The 27,429-nt window shown below is 43.0% G+C and overlaps 1 protein-coding gene across 1 annotated transcript in view; it reads right to left on the bottom strand.

Annotated features, from left to right (window-relative positions):
- The window catches only part of dscaml1 (Down syndrome cell adhesion molecule like 1), a 504,300-nt gene that overhangs the window by 136,084 nt on the left and 340,787 nt on the right, over positions 1-27,429 (bottom strand). Inside the window, exons 9-11 of the mRNA XM_068054032.1 lie at positions 23,811-24,089; positions 22,847-22,966; positions 20,786-20,962 (exon numbers count right to left, since the gene is read on the bottom strand). Coding sequence (XP_067910133.1) covers positions 20,786-20,962; positions 22,847-22,966; positions 23,811-24,089 — 576 coding nt within the window. The remainder of the gene's footprint in view (positions 1-20,785; positions 20,963-22,846; positions 22,967-23,810; positions 24,090-27,429) is intronic.

A 27,429-nucleotide genomic window follows, 5' to 3' on the forward strand; every position in this document is an offset into this window, starting at 1 on the left:
GAGATTGTTCGGCCCATCATGCCTATGCTGGCTCTTTGGTAGAATTATTCAATGAATCCCACTCTGCTCTTTCCCCATAGTCCTGCAAATTTTTTTTTCTATTCAAGTACTCTTTTGAAAGTTACTATTGAATCTGATTCCACCACCCTTTCAGGCAGCACATTCCAAGACATTCCTCATGCTGCCTTTTCCAGTGACTATTTTAAAATCTTCTTTCTTCAGGTTCCTATTGCACAGTCACCATCCCTGGCTCCATCCCTGAATTAGATCCACAAGATTAAAGAGGAGGTCAAAGACTGAACAAACATGATTGCTACTTGGACGCAGAATTCCATACAACAGGAACTTCGAAGTCTCTGACATCAGGATTTGACTATCAATTGTATCAGCTGCTTGGTGCAGATACAACTTTTGTGTGGCTAATGAGGAACTAAATTATTCATGTTCTGCTTTCATTAAATATTTCAATTAGTAATAAAATTAATAATGAGTCCATAAACTTTTATGTACACAAAATAATGGCTGCCTTTGTTTTGTGCTTAGAAAAGCTATTCTAGGCAGCTTGCTACATGGACCACAATAGATTACAGTAATAAAACCTTCTAGAGCATAGCCCCAAGTGAACTGGACTATACTCCAGTAACTGAAGGCAGCAGATTACATTGGAAATGGGCAGTTAATCTTACTTTAGGAAAACAAATTCTGCTTTCAGAAAAGCCATTCTTCATCCTCAGAGTGAGAGAGGACACTGATGGATTCTGCATCCCTGCGGGGTGGGGGGGGGGTGCGGGCTTTGCCTCGTCACTATGGTTAATCCAGACCTGAATGCATAAACAAATGACCCTGTAGATTCACTTACTGTGTTGCTACTCTTGTTTGTAGTGATTGTTGGGGGGGGCGGGAGGTCGGTGTGGGGAAGGGAACAAACTATTCAGGGTCAAAGCGTGCAGTTCTGGTCACCGCATTATAGGAAGGATGTGGAAGCTTTGTAAAGGGTGCAGAGGAGATTTACTAGGATGTTGCCTGGTATGGAGGGAAGGTCTTACGAGGAAAGGCTGAGGGACTTGAGGTTGTTTTCGTTGGAGAGAAGGAGGAGGAGGGGTGACTTAATAGAGACATATAAGATAATCAGAGGGTTAGATAGGGTGGATAGTGAGAGTCTTTTTCCTCGGATGGTGATGGCAAACACGAGGGGACATAGCTTTAAGTTGAGGGGTGATAGATATAGGACAGATGTCAGAGGTAGTTTCTTTACTCAGAGAGTAGTAGGGGCGTGGAACGCCCTGCCTGCAACAGTAGTAGACTCGCCAACTTTAAGGGCATTTAAGTGGTCATTGGATAGATATATGGATGAAAATGGAATAGTGTAGGTCAGATGGTTTCACAGGTCGGCGCAACATCGAGGGCCGAAGGGCCTGTACTGCGCTGTAATGTTCTAAATTCTAAATTCTAAAAGTTCAAACCATTATCTGTAAAACAGAAAATGGCAAGCCACTGGCAATTTTTTTCTCCCAACTTTCCCAATTCCCTCTCTGGAAAGTACCATGTTGGGTTATGGATCCAGGGTTACTGACAGCTGATTTGATCATCCTTCACGCGCGACTATAGATGGTGAGTGTAGGCTGGCTAGAACAGCACAGGAGGCATTGTCATGAAGTCCAACTGTGCTCAAAAAGGTTGGAGGAGTATAGGTCTACCTTCAGTGTGGTTGATTCACCCTATGCTTCAGGCAGCGAATCATAGATAGTTGCAGGTGCAAGGATCGCACTCATCCAACCAAATCCCTCAAGTTTTGACATGAAACAACCAGCAGTCAAGAAGGTGGAGCAACAGTGAGGGACGCGGAAGCAGCAACCATGAGTAGCAACATTTATAAATGAAAGTCTGGGGCTGTGATGACACTGCACCTTCTGTGCTGCTTAAGCTTAGCTCACTCGGCTGGTGATTCAGCTGGTTAGCAGGCTCACTGCCGATGGCAATGACAGCAGTTCATTCAGGTCATCATTTCCCGAGATAAACTCCTTTCGAGTGCCATTTAGCATCTCTGAAATATGAGTGAGAGTTGCCAGACCAGAGCTAAAGAAGTTCTCTCCCTGCCTCACCCTTCAAACGGAGTGCTTACATCAAAGGTTCTCCCATCAGTTAGGATAGGACAGGGTTGTCACTCATTGACATTCCACTAAACCATGTTGTGGGTTACATTTCTTGGATCTCAAGACCCGGTCCTGTTTCTACTGGTACTTCATCTCCTGCATGCAGTTCAAAATACACTCTCCAGATACAATTCCATGTCTGGTAGGACAATATCTGTAATCTAACTATCTTGTGGGTTTTCGCAGTTCCAAAGTTCTTGAACATGTTGTCACCTTCCAAATCCGCTCCTATCTTTCCCGGAACTCTATGTTTGAATCTCTCCAATCAGGTTTCTGCCTCTGCCACAGTATCAAAACAGCTCTTATCAAAGTCGCAAAGTTTCCCTCCTCGTCCTTCTTGACCTGTCGGCAGCCTTTGACACGCGACCACACCATCCTCCTCCAACGCCTCTCCACTATCGTCCAGCTAGGTGGGACTGCTCTCATCTGCTTCCATTCTTATCTGTCTAAGTGTAGCCAAAGAATCACTTGCAGTGGCCTCTCTTCCTACTCCAGCACTGTTAACTCTGGTGTTCCCCCAAGGATCTATCCTCGGCCCCCTCCTATTTCTCATCTACATGCTGCCCCTCGGTGACGTCATCCCAAAACACAGCGTTAGTTTTCACATGTATGCTGACGATGCCCAGCTCTATCTCACCATTACTTCCCTCAACGACTCCACTGTCACTAAATTATCACACTGCTTATCTGACATGCAGTACTGGATGAGCAGAAATTTCCTCCAATTAAATATTGGGAAGACTAAAGTCATTGTTTTCGGTCCCCGCTCCAAACTCCATTCTCTAGCTACCAACTCCCTCCCTCGCCCTGGCAACAGATTGAGATTAAGCCAGTTTGTTCGCAACCATGGTGTCACATTTGACACCAAGATGAGCTTCCGACCTCATATTCATGCCATCACTAAGACTGCCTATTTCCCACTCCATAACATTGCCCGACTTCGCCCCTGTCTCAACTTATCTGCTGCTGAAACCTTCATTCATGCCTTTGTTGCCTCTAGACTTGACTATTCCAATGCACTCCTGGCTGGTCTCCCACATTCTACTCTCCATAAACTTGAGTTCATCCAAAACTCTGCTGTCTGTGTCTTAACTCTTACCAAGTCCCATTCTCCTAACACCCCTGTGCTCACTGACCTACATTGGCTCCCGATCAAGCAATGTCTTGAGTTTAAAATTCTTGTCCTTATTTTCAAATCCCTCCATGGCCTTGCCCTTTACTAGCTCTGTAATCTCCTCCAACCCCACAACTCTCTAACATTTCTGCACTTCTCATACTCTGGCCTCTTGTGCATCCCTGATTTTAATCGCTCCCTCATTAGTGGTCGCGCCTTCAGTTGCCTAGGCCCCAAGCTCTGGAATACCCTCCCTACACCTCTCAGACTCTCCATGTTGCTTTCCTCCTTTAAGACACTCCTTAAAATCTACCTCTTTGACCAAGCTTTTGGTAATCGGACCTAATATCTCCGGATGTGGCTCAGAGTCATACTTTGTTTTATAATGCTCCTATGACGTGCCGTGGGACATTTTGTTACTTTAAAGGCGCAATATAAATATAAATTGTTGTTGTTAAAGAGCAGAAGCAGATTAACATATTAGCTTCTCGTCCACCCGCCCCCACCGCACCCCCACACCCTCGAAAGAAAAGTTCCCCATAACGCAGAAAAAATGCATACAATTGTTGGATCAATTTCAGTGGTGTAGTACTGTGATGTGATTTGCTTTATTATTCCTGCAGTGTGTAAATATTCTACCGGCCTCTTTATTTGTGCATTTTACCACACGTTTGTGCTTTAATGGATCTGCAGGAGGCTGTGGGAGGGAGATGGGTGGAGGAGAGGGAGAATTGTGAGAAGGGTGTGGAGAGGCCCCAAGAATTCTGAATGTGACACTGTTGAAAATTTCATATAGTCACCACTACATTTCATTAAATTCCTGGTGATAGCTCCATCCCGACTTGAACAGATAGCGGCCGTTCCTTCATCATTGTTGGGTCAAAAGCTTGGACCCCTCTATCTAACAGCACCGGAGAAGTTCCTTCACCACAAGGATTGCAGTGGTTCAAGAAGGCCCATCACCACCTTCTCACGGGAATCTAGGGATGGGTAATAAATGTTGGCCTTGCCAGCAACATCCATTGCCCAAGAATGAGCTACGAAAACGGAACTAAGTGGATAGCTCCAGAAACTGGGGAGGAGGCACAATTGCCAAATGGCTGCCTGTTGTGCTATAAAATTCTACCATGGCTCAATTTATAAACCACAGCTTGTATTTATATATTATTTAATGTAATAAAATGTCCCAAAGTGCTTCACAGGATTATTATAAAACAAAATTTGACACAGTGCCACAAAAAGAGAAATTATGGCAAGTGACCAAAGGTTTGATCAAAGAGGTAGGTTTTAAGGAGTATCTTAAAGGAGGAGAGAGAGAGATAGAGAGGCAAAGAGTTTTAGGGAGGGAATTCCAGAGCTCAGGGCCTTGGTTGGTAAAGGCACAACAGCCAATGGTGGAGCGATTAAAATCAGGGATGCACAAGACGTCAGAATTAGAGGAGCGCAGATATCCTGGAGGGTTGTGCAGCTGGAGGAGATTACAGAGATACGGAGGTGTGAGACCATGGAGGGACTTGACAAGGATGAGAATTTTAAAATTGAGGCATTGCCAGGCTCGGAGCCAATATAGGTCAGGGAGTACTGGGGTGATGGGTGCATGGAAGTTTAGATACACCATCTTGTGTCACAATGAACCACACAGGCCTCAGGTTTCACTCGGTATTTCTGCTGAACTGGCTGATCTCTCTTACCATTTGTAAAGCTGAGGATGCACAGCAAAAACAACTGGCATTTATATAGCTCCTTTAATGTGGTAAAACATCACAAAGTGCTTCACAGGAGCGGTATCAAACAAAATTTGACACTGAGCCACACAGCTATGAACATGGCTACCAATTTGTGCACAGCAAGGTCCCACAGAATAAATGACTAATCTCACTGGTGGTGTTGAGGAGTAAATTTTGGTCATGGCACCAGGAAGAACTCCCTTGCTCTTCCTTAAAGCAGTACAATGGGATCATTATCATCTCCCTGAACAGGTAGACGAAGACTCCGTTTAACATCGCATCCGAATGACAACAATAACAACTTATATTTATATAGCACCTTTAATGTATTAAAACATTCCAAGGTGCTTCACAGGAGCATTATAAAACAAAGTATGACATTGAGCCACAAAAGTAGATATTAGGTCAGATGACCAAAAGCTTGGTCAAAGAGATAGGTTTCAATGAATGTCCTAAAGGAGGAAAGCGAGGTGGAGAGGTGTAGGGACCTAGGCAGCTGTAAGCGCCGTCACCAATGGTGGAGCGTTTGGAATCAGGGATGCACAAGAGGCCAGAATTAGAGGAGTACAGATATCTTGGAGGGCCGTGGGCTGGAGGAGATTACAGAGATAGGGAGGGGTGAGGCCATGGAGGGATTTGAAAACACAGATGAGAATTTTAAAATCAAGACGTTGCTTGACTGGGGTCCAATGTAGGTCAGTGAGCACAGGGGTGATAGGGGAACGGGACTTGGTGCGAGTTAAGATCCGGGCAGCAGAGTTTTGGACGACCTCAAGTTTATGGAGAGTAGAATGTGGGAGACCAGCCAGCAGTGCATTGGAATAGTCAAGTATAGAGGTAACGAAGGCATGAATGAGGGTTTCAGCAGCAGATGAGCTGAGACAGGAGCAAAGTCGGGCGATGCTATGGAGGTGGAAATAGGCAGTCTTAGTATTATGAACACTGGACTTTGTAGTATAATTATGTTTTTAAAAGCTGTGATTTTTGATGTATTGTGAGGAGGATTTGAAGGAGACCTGTGGCCTCACCAACTCTACATAGAGACAGGACAGGGGTCCTGGTTACCATATGAACAAGGAACCCAGGTTAAAGACCCTTGCAAGGTTGTAACACCTGAAGAACAATGGGGTTTTTTTCTCTCTCAGAATCTCAGATCATAAACAGGGCACCTGGGGCTCTGAAGGTGCAAACTCGAGTTGAAATGTTTAACACCTGGAAACAAAGGAAGGCCTGGGGGGTTCTGTTGTGGTCAGACTTTTGGAATCTGCATTTTGGAAAAGACATATGGCTATTGACTTTTGATTCTGGATAAATTCAACAGTCTTTCAGAAGTCAGGAAGTTATAAGGAAGACTGGACGACAAAGACCAGCAGTGGCAGCCTCATAAGAGAGAGAGAGAAAAACTATCTGCTCTCAGTACACTGAAACAGCGAAAGGCGGCTAAAACTTGAATACAACTCAAAAACAGATGTTTGTGGAAATGAAAAAGACCAATGGGGTCACCAGAGATCAACTTATTCATGCAAATCCAGGTTGAAAGTGCTTGGAAAAAATGAGCAAAGAGGACATTGACTTTAAGAAGGACTGGGAGATCCAACCCAATATAACTGGGAGGAGTTTGGGACTTTTAACTGCAAAGATATTGTTTCAATGAGAACATTGTGTAATGTTTAAATGTGGTATGGTGTTCTCAAGCATTTTAATAAGTTAAAGGGAAATATCTTTCTCTGTAATTTAGTGTATTAAGTACTTACAAAGTACTGTTTAGTTAATATTTAATTTTTAGTTTAGTTGTTACATTAAAAGTCTTAAACTGTGAAATCTGTTGCATACTTCTTTAAATTGGTTTGGGAGTTCATATCTCGTGTTTTAATATTAATGGTCTCACTGAGGTTGTAACATTAGTGATGGCACGAATATAAGGTCAGAAGCTCATCTCGGGGTCAAATGTGACTCCAAGGCCGTGAACAGACTGGCTTAATCTCAGACTGTTGCCAGGGAGACGAATGGAGCCAGTAGCTAGGGAATGTAGTTTGGAGTGGGGACCGAAAACAATGGCTTCAGTCTTCCCAATATTTAATTGGAGGAAATTTCTGCTCGTCCAGTACTGGATGTTGAATAAGCAGTCTGATAATCTGGCAACAATGACAGCACCTCTGACAGTGTAGCACTCCCTCAGTGCTGCACTGCAGGATCACCTTAGATTATGTGCTCAACGTCCTGAACCAAATGTAAAGCTCTTTGATACATAACAGGCTGGGGATCTTTTCCCTAGAAAAGAGAAGGCTGAGAATTGACCTGATAGAAGTCTTTAAGATGATGAAGGGGTTACAACTGGGAGTAATTGAGGTCAATAGCATAGATGCATTTAAGGGGAAAATAGATAAGCACATGAGGGAGAAAGAAATAGAAGGGTCTGCACTAGAATTAGATGAGTCGAAGAAGAGGGGTGGGAGGAGGCTTGATTGGAGTATAAGTACCAGCATTGACCAGTTAGGCTAAATGTCCTCTTTCTCTGCTGTAAGCCTGATGTAACTTGATGATATAATACAGTGCAAATATACTGCATTGGTGACCTCTCCTCTTTTTCCTGTTTTCCTCTATATCTCATATGTATATTTCTCTTTTTGTCTTCACTGTCTGCCTCAATCCACTGTGTATCCAGAAAGGAGAAAAAATATTTGCTGAATATTTTTTGTGAAGGCAGACCCAATTAAAACTTTGTCAGATATCTTACAATGATTCAACCAGCAACGAGATCCGAAAAGGAACGGGGGAGAACTGACTGTTGCGGCATAGTGACTCCCAAAATGTTATGCTGCCGATCGGTGATCAAGTGCACTTGGTGCCTATGAGTAGATGGGGGCTATTTGCTGTGCTCAGGAATTCCACACAAAAGAGGCAAAACAAAAGAAACTTTGGTTCTGTCAGAATGCCGGGCTGGGATGAGAACGGCGGGTGGGTGGGATAAGTCGTGCATTTATCTGGAAATCGACGGCTCTGAAATATTTATCGTATCTGCCCTCATAGGGAAGCCTCGTATTAAACCAGCAGGAGATAAAGGCATTACTGCTGACACGGATTCCGAGCTCTCTGTCTGCTTCCCATCTTTGCATTGCTGCCTGCCTTGTTTCCTCAGTGCCTGCGGGAGCTGTGTGCTGTAACCTAGTCTTTGGCTCAGGTATACTAAACATACATGGCCCTAAATATACTTCACTGCTCAGTCAGGCAGAAAGAAAAGAGCTTATATAGTACCTTTCACAACCTAATGGCATCTCAAAGCTCTTTAGAGGCAATTGAGTACTGTTGAAGCATTGTCACTGTTGTAATATAGGGAAATGCTGCAGCTACTTTGCAAATAGAAAGATCCCACGAACAGCAACTTGATAATGACCAGGTAAATTGTTTCTGTGATGTTGGTTCAGGGATAAATATTGGCCAGGACACAGGGATAGCTCCCCTGCTCTTCTTCGAAATAAGGCTGGGGTTGTTTTATTTCCACCTGAGAGGGCAGACACGGCTTTGGTCTAACATCTCCTTTGAAAGACGACATCTCTGACGGTGCAGCACTCCCTCATTACTGCGCCAAACTGTCAAGGAGGGCATTTTTTTCCCTCAGAAGGTGATTGTGGGCCTTCTTCTTGAAAGTATTCTTCAGAACCAGATGCCTCTATGTACACATGAAGAGTAATTTTCAGGTTCCACAACCGAAACTTCTGATAGACCTTGCTGGTGAGCAGTGCTTCGGTAGAAAGTGTAGTGGCATAAAGTTACCCCTGCGATGTGATAGGATGGGGGAACAGTGCAAGAAAATTATACTTAATAATAACTATCTCTCGAGTCTCCCCTGCTCACCCTTCACTGCAGTAGCTAGGCTGAGCTTTGTCTACCTTTAAAAAAATTAAACATCATCTAAACCCCTGAATCCCACTCATTTTCCACCTTTGCCTGGATAACACATCCCCAAATCACAATGTAACTAAACGTTAACAATTTGCCAGCTTCGATTCTTTTTAAAAAAAAAACACGAGCGTCTGCTTCAACGGCCCAAATCTAATTCTCCCAACCCACGCAAGAATGCAGCCTGTTACTTCTGGATCAGGAGCCTGATAGATTTTAGTCTTTTGTCCTCATTATTTATTCATCCGCTATCAGTGGATACACTAACTGAGCGCAAGGGATACTTTTTTGGTGTCATGACTGAACGCAGTGGGTGAGGTGGGAAGAAGGGCATTGTATGGAACAGTTCAATCAATAGACCACAAGACCCTCCAGAAGCAGATATCGATCCAAAAACAAGATGTTGTCAAAGTACAATGTAAGCAGCTATTGGCTGTGAAATTACTTACAGCTTATCTGGCATTGACTAGCCTGCAGCTTCTCGCACTGCTCTCTACTTAATGCCCCCCCCCCCGTAATGTGATCTATTTTCCCGCTTGCAAATAAAATAGATTAGCGTGAACACTGCTGCATGAAAGTTCCTCATTGCCGATGGAGCAGCCCGTTTAGATATTGTAAACAAGGCCTGTCGTAATTATACAACAAAGTGTTTGAAGATTCTTGGCAGCACGCTCTTCATTCTAAAAAGTTCCAACTCTAAATAAACAACAATGCATTCTCCATATTGTTTCTCCTTTCAGTTTTTCTTTGGTCCTCTCCGGAAGACATCAGCTTGGGTCTTCTGATCGTGTTGCCAACTGTAACCGATTGGACAAAGATCGACCATCACTTACTTTTGGCGTGAGTTTCTTCAGGCGCCAGGCACTCTCTGGCACCTTGCCAGGTTCTTCACCTGCGGTCCTAGATAGTGTTTTCACGCTAATCAACTGTAGTGGCGGGCGTATCAGAAGAAAAAGAAAAACTTGCATTTATATAGCATCTTGCATGACCTTAGGACGTCCCAAAGTGCTTTACAGCCAATGTAGTATTTTTGAGGTTGCTGAAAAATGAGACATGCTTTCAAAGCTTTTCATTTTGCATGCATCAACACAGACACAAAAATGCCAAATTTCATAGGGAGCAATAGTTTATACTGCATGAGAAAAGAGTGCTGATTGGTTGGCAAGTCGACTCTGATTGGTCAAGGCGTCACCATGGAATGCACCAGCGACTACTGTCCCCCACGCTTTTGTTTAATTCAAAAAAGGCACAAAGCCTGGACATGTTCCTTTTATCTGAAGCGGACAGGTCCCTGCGTATGAATATATGCAGCTTCTAGCAAGCATGAGTGAGCAACATTGCGAGCCTGACTGATAATATTAAATTGTTTGTTAGTGCAATTCTTAACACTTAGGATTGCTCAGCAAATGTTGTCAAATCGTGGAATCACATCGAATGTTAGACATTGTGTTCTGAGTTTTGCGAGTATCGGCTGGTTGAGTACAGTCAGTACTCTGCCTATTGTAAACAGCCGATAGGACATGCTGTTTGATACGATTCACCAGTCGTTGGGAACTATGGCCTACATACCTGGCATTGCACCGGCACTGGAATTCATATCCCACATTACTCATTTTCTCATGCTGTATAAAATTGTTGCTCTAGTTCTGTACTACCAAATGACTATTCTTGAGGTGTAGTCACTTTGTCCTGTGGGAAATGCAGCAATCAATCTGCACATTGCAAGTTCCAATAACCAGCAATGAAATAATCTGTTTTTTAGATGTTGGTTGAGGGATAAATGTTGGCTCAGACATATGGAAGAACTTCCCAGCTCTTCTTTGAAATGTGCCATGGGATTTTTTACGTCCACATAAGCGGGAAGGCAGAGTTGCAATCAGGATGGAGAGAGGGGACAATGGAGCTGAGTCGAACCAGCTAGCAGGGAGAAAGAACAATAGGGCTGTTATCAGGGCTGTAAGGAGCTAAAGGCTTCCTGGTAAGGCCTGTGGGGGGCACTGCTGCTCCTCCTGGACCAGTGCTAAAAGAAGCAGATTTTTAGCAATTTAGCCGGTCAGGACCTCCTGCCTCGAACCAACTACTGGGAATCCTGCAACACAGGCTTCCCCCTTACTGATAAATTTAAGTTGAGGCATTGATGATCTCATTGAGCCGCAATTTTTGAATGTTACTTAGGCCTCCGCCTGCCTTTTGTGAGAGCATTATTGAAGGCTTGAATTGTCCATGTTAAATTTTAAATGGGCAGGAATGGCATCAGGTTGGGGTCGAGTTGCTCCATCCCATTATAATAATATCTCCAATCCCCCTCCCACCCGTTGTGGGCAGGAGGGGTTTTAAAATCAAGGCCTGAACATTCAAATCCCGCCATGGTAAGCAGTGAAATTGATTTCAATAATTCTGGTAGGAGACGCTCTGGCCTCATCCTCGTGGTGATAGCACAATGGCCAAGACATGGCTTCTTCACATCTTCTTTGTTTTAGAAGAAGACATTCAATTCTGGAATGTTTAAGGATGGGTGTAGGATGGGTGCAATTGACACCTCTTAGCTTTGAAATTTTTCCTTTGTCCCTGTCAGACAGTTTGTATAAACAAAGGCCAAGCCTTTCTTTCTTCGGCAGCCCTTTTGGAGCACTGCGCACTTCTTAAAAGGATGGTTCATTTTTTTAAAAAACAAAGTCAGTTCTTTTAACTTTTCAGATTTAGTCCATAATTTGTATCATCTCACTTCTTGTGTATGTGACAGCAGTCAATTGGCTTGAAGAAGGCATTAGAAGGCACAAAACAAGGAGGTCATTCCACTCATTAAGCCTGCTTCTTCAGTTGACCATGTACAATATGTTACAGACTCTACCCACCCATTTAATCCCAGAAGGATAACACACAAGATTATGGAATTTTAAGCACAAATTGCATTCAATGCAAATCGAGTTTCTGCGATCTGTTGCACTAGTATTAAAAACATCGCACCGGAAGCAGGCCTTGCCTACAAAACTGGCCACTCCCCTATAGTGAATTGATCACTATTGGGAGTTTCAGTTAATTGCACTGGTTTGCAGGACGTTGAGGAGGCTCCAAAATTTAAGCAAGTGCTTTTGTGTGCAAGCACACTAACAGGAATGTTCTGAAAGGTTTTGAATGAAAAAATAAATTTACGAAGGAACTGACGCTAATCTAACTGGAAAGTGGCTTTGTATACTTTTTAAAAAGTAATTTCCAGAAATTTCAAATTGGGTTACTCACCGGTGGTGGATTTACAGTATGATTTAAAATGCTTATTTTTTGTGATAAACCCTTTTTCAGTCATATTACTCAAATTACACCTATTTACTGCTTATAAATATATCAAGGAATATTTTTAAAGCAAGACTTTTTAAAATTATCTTTTAAATCCAATTGGTGCTGGTTCATGGCAGATTTTGTGTTTAGCAATATGCAAATGAGTTTAAGCAAAAACTCAGGGGGAAAAAAAGCACTTTTCAAAACAAATGCAATTTTGGTTGCGATTTCCGTGCATTTCATTGACTGCGCCTAAAGCAGAAATTTTACCTCCACCTGGCCCCACAGGGTGTGTAAGGAAATAATTGTTACTGACCATAAACTTTGCTTTTTAAAACCAGATACTTGTCATACCCTGTGGTTTGGCAGATCTGCATTAACACTCCTGAAAGCCCAAAGGTTAATCAAGAAGAATTCTAGAACATTCATCCATACATGCACCCCAATCATCCAGCACAAGTATTCCATCATTTGATGCAGTACCTATTCCTGTGATCTCCAATTCCGTTCTCAACTAGATATTTGATCGACTGCTTTGTGAAAGTTATTAACACAGTGCTAAGAAGAAACTGTTTCCATTGGCAGGAGTGTCGGTAACCAGAGGACACAGATTTAATATAACCAGCAAAAGAACAAGAGGGGAGAGGAGGAGAATATTGTTTAAGCAGCAAGTTGTTAGGATTTGGAATGTACTGCCTGAAAGGTTGGTGGAAGCTGATTCAACACTAATTTCCAAAAGGGATTGGAAAAATATCTGAAAAGAAAAAATTGCAGTCCTATGGGGAAACAGCAGGAGTGTAGGACCAATTGGATGGCTCTTTCAAAGAGCTGGCACAGCAACGATGGGCCGAATGGCCTCCTTCTGTGCTGTATGATTTTATGAAATGGGTTCCATTTTCCAGCAGTAACATACCTTACCTTGATGACCAAATTAACCAAAAACTTACTTAAACTTTCACGCTTGTAGTTTACTGATTAAGAATCAATCAGCAATTGTGTCCAGCACAGTAATGTTCACATCGATGTGAATTGACTGCCTTTGGTGCAATTAGAACAGCAATTCACAAGGATGGCTGCATCAAGCAATTTCTCTGCATACAGAAAGGTTCAGCTTGTATGTCCTTTCAAACTCTGAATATTACTACATTTGTTTATGCACAATCAAATATTCCACTTGCTGGGGTACAAGACAGACATTAATGGGCACAAAATTCAAAATATTTAAAGACAATTCCAGCTCTGCAGGCTCTCACTTGTGAGACAGATTTTGTGAAATTATGTTGCCTACTTGGCTGATGAAAATAAACTTTAAAAATTAAATTGTGTTTCCATAGCTCTATTGTTCATGTTTCTTTCTCAGCTTGAGCACGCCTTAGTGTGGAATCGCAGGAGATACGGAGGCTGCAGTGAATAGACTGCTGTGTAAACAGGGTATTAGGGGGATCGATGCCTCTCCCTGTGCTGTGTTACAGACCGTTGTGCAGAATGCATAGCCAATAATGGGCGCTAATTGGTGTAAAAAATAAATGATCTACAAGAATCTAATCAATATGAAATTTACAGCCACAGCATCACTATCGACAATTAAGAAATGCGGTGTCTCTTAGTCAACAGCTTGCTAATCAATTTCGGGTCAATTTCTTAAATGAAGAATCAACCAGCTGGTGATCTCTGTAAGTAGCTAGGCCGATTACAAATCAGGAAATGGATTATGGCATGGGTCAGACTGGAACAAACACTGCTCGGGTATCAGGTCTAGCTTTCATTGTACACATACTGCACTGTAACTATAATGTGGCCCGCCCATATCCAGACCTAACCTTAGCAACACAGGAAAAGGAGGAGCTCATTCATCCCTTCGAGGCTGTTGCCCCATTCAATTAGATCCTAGCTGATCTACTTATGTGTCTTGGTTCAATAACCCTGAACACCCTTACCCGGCAAAAATCTATCAATCTCAGTTTTGACATTTTTAATTGACCCCGCCCCACCCCCAGCCTCAACAGCTTTTTGGGGGAACAGAGTTCCAGATTTCCACTACCCTTTGTGTGAAGAAGTGGCTTTCTGACAGCACCCCTGAGCAGCCTAGCTCTAATTCTGTAATTACCCATATGGCAAATTGTGATTTTTATAGGATTTACTTATGAGCACAGCCCCTCGAGCCTATTCCACCATTCAATTAGATCACGGCTGATCTGTACATTTACTTGTTTTACCTGCCTTGCTTCTCTAGCAAGAGGCCAAAATTGGCAGACTGCAGAGATCTCAAAGGGTTGAGGGCTGTAGGAGGTAAGAGAGAGAGGGAAGGAGGAGGCTATGGAGGAATTTGAATGCAGGGATAATGTGCAGGTGTGTGGAGATAAGTGAGGGAGTGTCGTACCTCTACTGCTAGCTGGTCTTCTCTAATATAAAAAGCACCTTTAAAATATTGAGTCAGGCACATACAGTTCGTAGTGAGTATCTCAAGTTTGAAACCTCTCGATTCACTCTCAGCAACCTTCACAAGCTGGTAACAAGACCTAACCCGATTCCTGATTCAAATTGATTGTGTTACAAGGCCAGCTCTCTTTTACTTCCAAAGGATCCTTTATATGAATAGAGTGAAAATAATTTCAGAATTAAGTCCTTTTGCTGCTCACTGCCCCTTCATGGATTTACAAAGGGAAGACGGACATGGAGTACTGTTTGTTACGCAGAGATAACACACTCAAAGAAAAGCTTCTAAACTGGTGTGTGTAGCAACAGCAAGCTGGCAGCGGCAGTTTCAAAGGGTGTTGAATTACATGAATGTTAATCGGATCACTCAAATACATCTGTTTCTTTTTTGTCAGAATTTCCGTTTGTAATTTCTCCGTCTTCACTGCATCTATTTATCAGAAACAATATACGGCCTACAGAACTTCTGAATGGTTTGGACCTCCCCGTTTTTTTTCCTCAAAGCGTATGTGTGCCCTCAATGGATGGTCAGCTACAGCCAATTGGATGACTGCCCGCCCTGAACGTGACCGTCAAACCAGGCGGCAAAGCAACAACAACAACCTGCATTTATATAGCACCTTTAATGCAGTAAAATATCTCAAGGTGTTCCACGGGAGTGTAATCAGACAAAATTTGACACCAAGCCACATAAGGAGATATTAGGACAAATGACAGGTGGTCAAGGAGGCTGGTTTCAAGGAGCGAATTAAAGAAAGAGAGCGAGAGAGAGAGAGAGATAGAGTGGCGGAAATGAATAGGGAGGGAATTCCAGAGTTTAGGGGCTCCGCGGCTGAAGGCACAGCTGCCAATGGTGGGGTGAACAAAACTGGGGATGCACAAGATGCAGAGATCTTGGCGGGTTGTAGGGCTGGAGGAGATTACAGTGTGATGGAGAGGTGAGGTCAAGGATGAGAATTTTAAAATTGAGCCGCTGCCAAAATGGAAGGCAATGTTGGTCAGCAAGGTGTGAGTTATAGGACAAAAAAAAGCTTGAGTTCCAGCTTATAAAGGACAGTAGGTGGGTGGTCAGCCAGGAGAGTATTGGAATAGTCGAATCCGCAGGTGAAAAACAGCATGAATGAGGGTTTCGGGGTAGGGATGGAGTCGGGAGATATTATAAAGGTGCAATAGGTGACTTTGGTGATGAAGAGGATATGGGGTTGGAAACTCAGTTCAGAATCAAGTTAGAAACACGGTTGGGGATAGTCTAGTTTGGCTTCAGACAGTGACCAGGGAGCGGGATGGAGCACAAGTGAGAGGGTGGAAGAAATCTGGAAAAACTGATTCAGTTTGGAAAAGAACTCTATTGACTAATGAGACTGGTTTGCCAATCTCAACCAGGTCAAGCGTGGTATGGAGAAAGAGTGGCAAGCCTATAAAAATCTATTGAATGTGTCTCATTGTGGGTTGACTAAGGACACCATCTGTTAAGCTGCTAGCAGGCTGCATCAGCCTGTTGGCTGAAATGACGATTAATACATCAGGGGGAGGAAGTGAGACAGAACAAAATAGAATGGCTTATGAAGCTCCTTAGACAGCACCTTCCAAACCCGCGACCTCTACCAAGTAAAAGGACAAGGGCAGCAAATGCAAATACATGGGAACACCACCACCTGCAGTTTCCCCTCCAAGTCACACACCATCCTGACTTGGAACTATATCGCTGTTCCTTCCCCGTCACTGGGTCAAAATCCTGGAACTCCCTTCCTAACAGCACTGTGGGTGTATCTACCCCAAATGGACTGCAGGGGTTCAAGAAGGCAGCTCACCACCACCTTCTCAAGGGCAATTAGGGATGGGCAATAAATGCTGGTCTAGCCAACGACACCCACATCCCATGAATGAATTTTTAAAAGATAGCTTGAGGAGACTGATTGATTAAACAAAACAAAAAGACACAATGCGACAAATTATATGTCTCAGCAATAGCACACTCACTTCTGAATCAGTAGGTCATGGGTTCAAGTGCCACTCCAGAGACTTGAGCACATAATCCAGGTTGACACTCCAGTGCAGTAGTGAGGGAATGCTGCACTGTTGGAGGTGCCATTTTTCACATGAGAAGTTAAATCAAAATCTGCCTACTCAAGTGGATGCAAAGGACCCCGTGGCTGTATATTGAAGAGCAGAAGAGATCTCCCCAGTACCCTGACCCTCATCCAACATCACTAAAACAGATTACTGGATCATTTATCTCATTACTGTTTGTGGCACCATGCTGTGTGAAAATTATCTGCTGTGTTACCTATAATTAAAATGCGCTTTATTGGTTGTAAAGTGTTTTGGGACAGCCCGTGATAATGAAAGGTGCTATATAAATACCACAAAGAGTTTTGAGGAATCTTTCTTTTCCTTTCTTTAAATTAGTCAGAACAGAACAGAAGGCATGCTAGAAAAATTGCTCCTCAGCACACTGGCCTCATCCCTTTGGTAAGCTCGCTCTCCTGTCAGTTTGACTCCTCCTCATTCCTCGGTAGATTATTCCAAACCGATCTCACCCTTGGCATGAAGAGTGTTCCTTTTGATACCTAATTTATCATTTACATTTGCATTCCTCTAATTTGTTGCTAATGTTGCATCTTTTCACAAGGCTGTGCTCCCCGCACAAGGTGCGTTGGTTGGAAAACTGGGACTATAGACTCTTTCTCTGACTCTGCACTGGTCGCACACACCTCACATAACCACCTCCATGCTGTCATCTCCTCCGTGTCTGCTTTAGTTTAAAGTAATATTCTGGATTTAAGCTACTAATATTTTATATATTTTGGTAAAGCCTTTCACCTCCACGCAGGGCCCTGTGTATTAAGCATTTGTGTGATAGGCAGAACGTCTTTTTGGCATAGAGTAATGTTATACATGAATGTCAATGCCAGTGTGATGCTAGGTATATAGGCTGTACGTCATATCAAACAACATGTCCCTTCCACTGTTTGCAGCAGGTAAGGTACAGGCTGTACTCAACCAGCCCGTGCTTGCAAAACTCAAAACACAGTGTCCAACATTAGATGTGATTCCGCGATTGGACAACTTTTGCTAATTTTGGAAGGTCGAATTTGAATGCAGAATACAGGCTTAAAGACAGCATTCTTGGGAGTGTGGAGGAACAGAGGGATCTTGGGGTCCATGTCCATAGATCGCTCAAAGTTGCCACCCAAGTTGATAGGGTTGTTAAGAAGGCGTATGGTGTGTTGGCTTTCATTAACAGGGGGATTGAGTTTAAGAGCCGCGAGGTTATGCTGCAGCTCTATAAGGCCCTGGTTAGACTACACTTGGAATATTGTGTTCAGTTCTGGTCGCCTCATTATAGGAAGGATGTGGAAGCTTTAGAGAGGGTGCAGAGGAGATTTACCAGGATGCTGCCTGGACTGGAGGGCATGTCTTACGAATATAGATTGAGGGAGCTAGGGCTTTTCTCATTGGAGCGAAGAAGGATGAGAGGTGACTTGATAGAGGGGTACAAGATGATGAGAGGCATAGATAGAGTGGATAGCCAGAGACTTTTTCCCAGGGTGGAAAGGGCTATCACCAGGGGGCATAATTTTAAGGTGATTGGAGGAAGGTTTCGGGGAGATGTCAGAGGTAGGTTCTTTACACAGAGAGTGGTGGGTGTGCGGAATGCGCTGTCAGCGGTGGTAGTAGAAGCAGATACATTAGGGACATTTAAGAACTCTTAGATAGGTACATGGAAGATAGTAGAATGAAGGATAGGTAGTTAGTTTGATCCTAGAGTAGGTTAAAGGTTCGGCACAACATCGAGGGCCGAAGGGCCTGTACTGTGCTGTACTGTTCTATGTTCTATGTTCTAATCTTTAGTGCACTAAGAATTATGCTGACAACCAATTTAAGATTGTCAGTTGGGCTCTGTTCTTTGCAGACAGCAAGAACATGTACACACATTGCGCCTGTTTTGGCTAAACAAAATAAGTGACAGCCATTCGCTGGTTCATTCCGCAGGGCAATGCCTTGACCAATCAGAGTCAAGCTGCCTGGTTTAAATTTCAAACAAAGCTTGGCAGTTAACTGTCAGTCACCATAAACTGGTGTATTCTTCATGGCAACGCCTCTACCAATTAGAGTCCACTTGCCAACCAATCAGCACCCTCTTCTCATACAGTATAAAGTAGTTGCTTTCCCTCACATTGGTATTCTTGTGAATTGGCTTGCTGAGTGCAAGACGAAAAGCTTCGACAAAATGTCTCTATTTTCAATAGTGAGATGATTGATCAGCCAATGTACTGCCTGATCAGTCGATGTGCTGCTTGAAATTGGAAGCAGATTCGATAGTAACGTTCCAAAGGGAATTGGTTTATATACTTGAAAAGGTGAAATTTGCAGTCCTCTGGGGAAAGAGCAGGGGAGTGGGACTAATTGGATCGATCTTTCATAAAACCGGCACAGACATGATAGGCCAAATGGCCTTCTACTGTGCTTCATGATTCAAACTATTTCTGGTGTAGTTATTTGAGAGAGGAATATTGTTTGAGACACTGGGAGAACTTGCCTTTCAAATAGTGGGATTCAGAGGCAGGAGGACAACTTCCCTACACCTTGTTTGTGTGTTAGGGATGACTTTTGGTTGTGTTTTGCTGTCCATGTTGAGGCAGTCATTAAGTCACCTTTTTCTTCCTGACCTTCTGATTGATTAGCCCATTACACCGAGGAGAAAGTATTTTTTTTATTGTGATCTGTATAACAATCCCACATGAGGGAAATCAATCACTTCTCATCCTTCAGTATTGATGACCTGTTTCTATCTGTTGCTCTTGAAAGCTTTCCTCCCCTCCCCCACCAAGACAATTGAAAACATCTACAATCATGGAGCTTGTTAACTATATCAATTTAAGAGTCTAATGAATAGGAAACTATAGCATGACAGAAGTGGGTGATTAAACCGCAGCTAAATGAAGTCTGATGAGATCAATCTCTCCATGGAACATGCAGTATTGACAGGTTATTTTGCTACTCTGCAGATATTGCAGTGGCCCCGGTGAAGTGCTCAGAGAATACAGTCAAAATTAGGAAGAAGACAAGGCCAGTATGATTTTTTTAGCCAATGGACTGAAGATACCAGAGAAAACAGATTTCTGCAGAGACACTAGGTCGTGGCATGGTGAGAAAGTGGGTATTGTTTCACTTATAATAAGGAGGAACTTTGAGCCTAATGGCCTTTTCCTATTTCTAATCATTTATGTTACTAAAAGAAGCTTGCTCTCTCTCTCTCTCTCTCATGGGATTATCACGTAACTTTCAATATATTTTCTTTCAGGTTTTTATCATCCATCAAACTGGGCAAGTGACTCACATGTCAGTGCGAGCGACCTTTAGTCTTGAGGTGAAGGGACATCATTCGAAACTGTACAACAGCAGAGTCAACTGGTTCAGGCCAACTTAGTGTCTAATGCTGCTCAAACAGTCCAGTTGGAACACCAGAAGCACCCGCACCGCACTGTGTCTCAGTTCAGTTTAGGTATAGGTCGTCTCATGTGTGTTGGGACATTAATAAAATGGAGACAGATGCCCACCATCTGCAGATGCAAGAGTATATGGGAGTATTCAAATTTGCTGGATTGATCCTGAGAGCACAGAAGGTTAAGGGGAGATTTAATAGAGATGTTCAAAATTATGAGGAGTCTTGATAAAGTAGATAGGGAGAAATTGCTTCTACTCGTTCGATAACCTGAGGACATAGAATTAAGGTAATTGGCAAAAGATCGAGGAGGAGAAATGAAGTGATGTTTTACCGGGAGTTGATATGATCTTGAATGCACTGCATTGTTTGGTGGCAAATTTCGAAGGAGAATTTTACATATGCTTGAAAAGTAGAAATTTGCAGGGCTCTGGGGTAAGAGCAGTGGGTGGGACTAATTCGACAGTTTATGAAAAGAGCTTGTAATGGCTTACTTCTGCATTATATAATTCTATGATCTAGCTGAGTCTAATGTACAAATTAGAACATTGTTCTTTCACCTCTGCAGTCAAGCAGCTTGTATCGATCAAATTCTTGGTAGGCAATTGTATGTTGAATAATCGTGTGTGTAGACTTTCAAATGAACATTCTATTCAATGTGTACGGATTTCAATTGGGCCTTTCTGAAAACATGGTCCAAAAGTCAGCAGATGCAAAGTAAGCTACTTACTTTTTACTGTAAGAAACATGGACTTGCTGATATCTGTGCCAACACCATTGCTTGCCTGGCAAAGGTAGTACCCAATGTCTTCTTCCAAGACATGGCGAATCAACAAGGAACCATTTGTCAGGATCTGAATTCGGCCCGTCAGTGGAACTGGGTGATACTGCTGAGGATTTCCACTTCCTGCAAAGTATAAAATCAGTGATAAATCTTTGAATTTGGAGGATTAATGAGAAATGACATCCCGCTGAGACCCAGGGAACACGCTTAATCATGAAGATGCTCTGGTGAGCATTACATGCCACCACTACTGGGACACAGATATAATGGAAAAAGTATCAGCTTCTCCCTTTCTGAAATCTCTCCATCGACAAAGTGCATCATAGAATGTTTCACCAGACTGAAAATATTACTGCTCCTTCACCTTATAACAAGCATAATTTAGACAACAATGACCAAGGTGACACAAACAAGCCTGTTCGAATTTTTGCCGCAACAAACATTTATTTGTCTTTATGTTAATATAGTAGATTAGGGATGATCTCTCCATATATATTTATGACTTGAATTGGTTATTACCTTTTGATTGTAAGGTGCATTTAAAAATGTTTATTCTGCAATTTTTGAATTTATTCCCCACTGGTATCTGTGATAATCTCAATCCACAACAGTGCTTTTACAGCCTAATGAAGGCTTATGAGAAAGAATTAAACTGAGTATAGCAGGGGAAAGGAGTTCACAATACTTATCTGCCGATTTGATCATTCCTTTATACTGAGCCATTATGGAATTGGGTTTGAGAATAGGGGTCTTTATTTGTGTCGGATTAGTAACTCTGATCATGGGGCTTATACACTGTTGACAGAATCTTGGCTGGTCCAAAACACTGGTCCGCGCACTCAACACCCAACTCTCAGCTGTCGCTCCTCAAAACTCTTTGTGGCTTCAACTGGTGGGTTGAAGAAGGCAAAGAACAGCAAATAACTATTTCAGCCAGTGAGGAGAGATGCTTACCTTCCAATGTACAAGGGCTAAACATGATGGAGCTGGCGGAGAAACCTTTCTTGTTGATTAATGACACCACAATGGGCACAGCAAAGTGTGTGGCACATATGGGGCACACTTATGGCATTAAGTGGGCCATGGATGGTCACCCATTGGAAATGAACTTACTGTGTATATATCCCTAGTTAAACTGTTATGTCAGCATTAACATTGAGGCTAAAAATAGTATCTCTCGTTGTTCACTTTTCTATGGTTTTATGGTGCTTAGGATGAAGAATGAACTGTACATCCATATGTGTCAATATCTTCATAAGAACATAAGAAATAGAAGCAGGGGTAGACCATTCGGCCCCTCGAGCTGATTTACTGCCTCAGCTCCACTTTCCCGGCTGTTCCCCACACCCTTCGATCCCCAAGACACCAAAAATCTGTCCATCTCAGCCTTAAATATACTCAACGATGGAGCAGCCAGGTGAGGTGAGGGAAGAGGAATGCAATGAGCTGTTATGGACCATATAGTGAATCAGTCCTGCGTTTCAGAAGAACTTGATCCTGAAAAATGATTGCCATGCAGATATCCCAGCAAGATTATTAAAAAGAAATACTGATTAAAATTGCACAGGGTAGGGCTGCCAACTCTCCAGGAATTAAAAATTAATCACCAGGACACTGCCGTGTTCAACCCAGAAGAAAAATCATAGACAGTAAGACAAAAAAAAAAATCATATTTGAATACTTTTGATTATTAATTACAAAAATAGTGCAGGTGGGTATTGACAAACAGTCACGAATCATCCAATCAGATAACAAAGAATGAGGACTGGCATGGCGGGTGACCAATGGCGGAGGCGTGGAGGCAGGGCAACTGGAGGAGGAAATTTATACAAATGAACCTCCTGGAAAATGCCCAACCAGAGTTGGCAACGGTCGCACAGGGCCAGTTAAGAGTTTTTAATCTGTCAAATGCTACATTTTATCGGCAGTCTGAAGTTGCACAAATGCAAATGAGCACCTAGACCTGAGAAACAACAGAGACTAAGCTTACGAAGAGCAGGGCCATACCTTTTGCATGCTTCCACATGACCTTCGGAGGAGGATATCCATCTACTGAACAGTTAAGGACTCCGGCTTTTCCGTAGATGCCATCCTGGTTATTGGGCTGAACCACAAAACGAGGCGGCACTGGAAAACAGAAATTATTTATAAAATAGTAGGGGTGAACTTCAATGGTCAAAATGGTTTTTTGACTTTTCTTATGGGCAAAACATTTTTCTTGGCTGCACTACTTTAACAAGAGAAACCATTCACCTGCAACCATCTACTGGACTTGAAAGACACTGGTGCCCTAATATGGTTATAAAAACATTAATAACACACATTCTATTCATATAAACGTCAGCTCTGGCTCAGTTGGTTGTACCTTCCTTTCTGAGTCAGGAAAGTTCTATGTTCGAGTCCCACTGCAGGACTTGAGCCCATCATCAGACTGATATTTCTGTGCAGTGCCGAGGGAGTGCTACATTGCCAGAGGTGCTGTATTTTCTGTGAGATGTTAAACTGAGGCCAATATCTGTCTGTTCTGGTGGAGGTAAAGGATCCCATGACATAATTCAAAGGAGAGCAGGGCAGTGGCCCTGGCCAATATTTATCCCTTAACCAACAGCTGACACAAAAAATTGCATTTTTATAGCATCTTGTCAAATTCTCAGGAAAAGCTACTTTTATAGTGTGATTAGTGTTGCATTGCAGACAAGTGTGTTAGCCAATTTGTACATAGCAAGATCCCATGAACACCAATTTGATGCACAGCCCGTTAGTTGGGGCTTTTGGATGACAGCCTGAAAAGTCACCTCAACGACTTCCTAATTAAAATGAATTGATTCTTTTACATAGGTCCTGCCACCCCAAAACTGTGTGACTCCAAATGCCTGCAGGCAAGCAATGTTACCATAAGAACGCGATTTAAAAGAGACTTAGAACAACAATAAAAGGACCTTTAATAAGAAGTGTCTTGGGAGCTGCTTACCTCGCACAATGAGTCGTCGCTCCCTCATGACAGTTGCTGCCTCATTGCTGGCAATGCAAGTGTAGTTGCCGTTGTGTTTCAGAGAAACACTGGAAATCTGCAAGGAGCTCATGAATTCTTTGGTTTCGATGGTGACCCCTGACCCGGAGAGAATCACCTGACCGTCCTTTCTCCAGGTGATACGGATGGGCATATCACCTGACGATACCACGCAGGGGATGTAGAGTAGCTGGCCTATCGATGCTGGCGGAAACTCAAAAGGCTGGATTAAGGGAGGAACTGGAAAGAAAGAAGCATAATGAATTTGTTGGCGGATGAAATAAGGGATATTTAACTTGGATTACTACCTCAGACCCTTTGCCTTCATCAGTTAATTTTTGTAAAGGACAAATTTGCCATAACTGTTGCTTGACATTTGCTATATTTTATGATGAGGAAACAGCCCGTGGGACCAGTTGCTACTGGAATTTGAAAGACTGGCCGTTCAGGAATCCAGGTTTGAATCTAAAACAGATTGGAAGGAAGGGGTCTGAATGAAATGAGTCTGGAACATTTACAAAGGAGTCTCTCACTACCATTGACCAACGATATTAAATTGCCACAAGGTTTACCATCAGTTGGCACTGACTTAATTATCTTACTCAAGAATGCCTGAAACTTGGGGTTTTCAAGGTGGGATGTTGTGTGATGAAGCCTCCAGGAATACATCCAATCAGAGTTGGCAACCCTACAGCCAGTGGGTGACAGTGGGACTGGGGAGTTTTCTGAGCTTCAGCCTTGACTGGCTAGAGCTGGGCCTGTCCCTTTGGGCAAAATCCCACCAGTGTAGATGAACTATGAAGACAGAGATCAGACCTCAGGCTGACTGAAATTTAGTAACTTTGCGGAGCCCCTAAATTCCACCTGGAGTTTTGGGAACCCCAATTTTGAAAACCTGTGCCTTACATCAACATGCAAACCTCTCGTAAACAGAGGGCAGTGAATAATTTGGCAAAACACTTGTCCATGAAGGAATGGATCCCTTTAACTGTTGGGCAGCCCTGTTTTAATGTAGCTGTTTATGAGAAACAATTTTTTTTATACTGAAGGACACGGCAAATCAAAAGTTTTGCTCGGTCTCAAGATCTAAGTGTACAGGAGTGGACGCCAAACACAGTTATAATTTTGGTGCTGGGTTATAAAGTCTGGAGCTCTCATAGGGGATCCGTGTCTTCCCAATGAATTAAAGTATTACAGCTCTGCGTTTGCACAGCCAAATCCTCAAGGACACAAGCCACACTCTTGTGAAGCATAATCAGAATTTAATCACGGTGAGGCTGGAAAACGAAGTGGTCTAGTCTGAACACAAGGCTGCCTGCATAGCCCTGAATAATTAATGTGAGCAAGATGCATTTTAAATGTCTTCTTGAGCACTTAAAAACGAGGTGTATTTTTTTTTTAACAGCTAGCAAAACATTCAAAAAACACCGCAGCAACACAAGAGGAGAGGAGCCCTGTGCAGGTTACATGCTTTAATATGCTGTCGACATTGTGAAACCTTGTTTTGCATGTAGAAAGTACCTACATCTTATGTTATCATCAAACTGCATTGCTTCCAGCAATTTTTTTCCCCTTCTCTGACAGACGCGGTGCATTTGTTAAAAAAAAACAAGAGGATTTCCCCTGCGGAGTTTAATTAATTTAATTTAATTTCACCGACGACACAGAATTCACTCAACTTATCATTGGCCTTTTAAATAAAAAGGTACCCTACAATATCTCCGCAGGCCCAGATTTTGCGGGATTGAGGCACTCATGATGTGCCCCATTTGTTAGACTCTTACCCTCACCCTTCAGCTCAAAACATTTTTGCATCGCAAATTGCTGGGAGTGTGAGCTGGCAACGATGGGGTGAGGGCAAAGTGTCATCTGGGACCTTAGTGAAAAGTGGGAGCAGCAGCCCATTCCCTTAATCAATGAGATTTAAGGATTGGGAAAGAAACAGAGGAATGCCAGAGAAAGGGGAATAAAAGCCCTCTCAGATACAGAAAGAAAGACGGGGAAAAAGATTGCATTGCGAGAGAAAAAAACAAAGGAAAAGATAAAAGAATTTAAAAAATAAATTTTACATTTTAAAAACCTCAAGAACAATTTACTACCCGTAGGAAATGAAACATCACTGTCTCCATCGTTCCCTATCTGGGCTAGAGAAGTTCAGTGGCATTGCAGGAACATGAATCTGCTCATTAAAAAGGGTCCTTATGCTGTAAAGTAACTTTCTGTAGTGAATTTAATTTTGCATCTAAGGCGCAATTGCAGCAATTTCATCAAACCCACAGGTGAGGCGTCTTTACGATTCGCAACTCATGGGGTATCTCTTGCTCCCCACAAATTGCTGGGTGACTTTCAGACTAATATTACCCTTGGCATAATCTTCCTGACAAAATCTGGGCCAATATTGCTATTTTCTTAAAAGAATATCATTAAATCCAGTCTCAACATAATTAGCATTGGGAAGGGTTGCAACATCTAGCACCAGGGCCTTTGAACACTGCACCCTGGTCGAATGGTTTGTCGGTGCCCACTATCTACGCTCCCATGAAGACGAGCTACTTTAGGTAAGATACTAAGTGTGGCTGGTACTTGAGGATCTGAGCCCCAAAGATGAATCAGTTCCTTAAGAGCAGGAGGAAAATGGAGTAGGGGAAAAAACAAACAAGAAAATAAACTGGCTGACTTGCATTTGCTTGTCAAAATTGTTGGGAGGGATTAAGAATAGAACATCTTCTAATGTATTGATATTATCGAGCATATATGTGAATGAGGAGCGAATATACTACCCAAGTGGTCCGTCCAGCATATCTTATAACTCTTTCCCAAGATGGTGTATCTCTTTCTCATCTCATGGTCTGAAATCAAGACATCTTGTGAGTTGTTCAGCTGCCTCCACCAGCTAATTAGTGATTGTTGATTATTAATTGACTAATTGGTAGCCCTTTCAGAGAGCCAGTGCAGACACGATGGGCCAAATGGCCTTCTTCCCTGCTGTAAGATTTTATCTATAGCACTATAGCACTCTGCCACTTGGGGCAGAATTTTGCCTTTTGAGTCGGGACCCTGACATCAGGGTCCATGGGGGTGCAGTCACTCGGCAGTGATTATCCCTCAATGCCCAATTCGTGGCCAGAGGGACTCACCGTCCTGTGCGCTCTTGAAGGTGGAGGACCAAAGGAGACCCTCAAGCACGGAAGGAGCTGCAGCCTGCTGTTGCTGGTAAGGAAGAGAGAGGGCACCTCCATCTTGAGGCAACCTCTCAGCACCTTTAAAAAGTCTAAAAAATGGCCACAGCTGCAGGGCCATCAATGTGGAGGGGGAAGTTCTTCACAGAGCAGCCTGCGGGCCCAGCTGTAACCAGGGAGGCAGGGAGGACCTCCCCTCCAAGTCCCTCACCATCCTGACTTGGAACTAAATCACCATTCCTTCACTGTCACTAGGTCAAAGTCCTCTAGCAGCCGTATAGGTGTACCTGCACCCCAAGGACTGCAGTGGTTCAAGAAGGCAGCTCACCATCACCTTCTCAAGGGCAATTAGAGATGGGAAACAAATGGTGGCCTTGCCAGTGATGCCCACATTCCAAGAA

Source organism: Heterodontus francisci, chromosome 22 (genome assembly GCF_036365525.1).
Source record: "Heterodontus francisci isolate sHetFra1 chromosome 22, sHetFra1.hap1, whole genome shotgun sequence".
In the NCBI taxonomy this organism is placed as follows: domain Eukaryota; kingdom Metazoa; phylum Chordata; class Chondrichthyes; order Heterodontiformes; family Heterodontidae; genus Heterodontus; species Heterodontus francisci.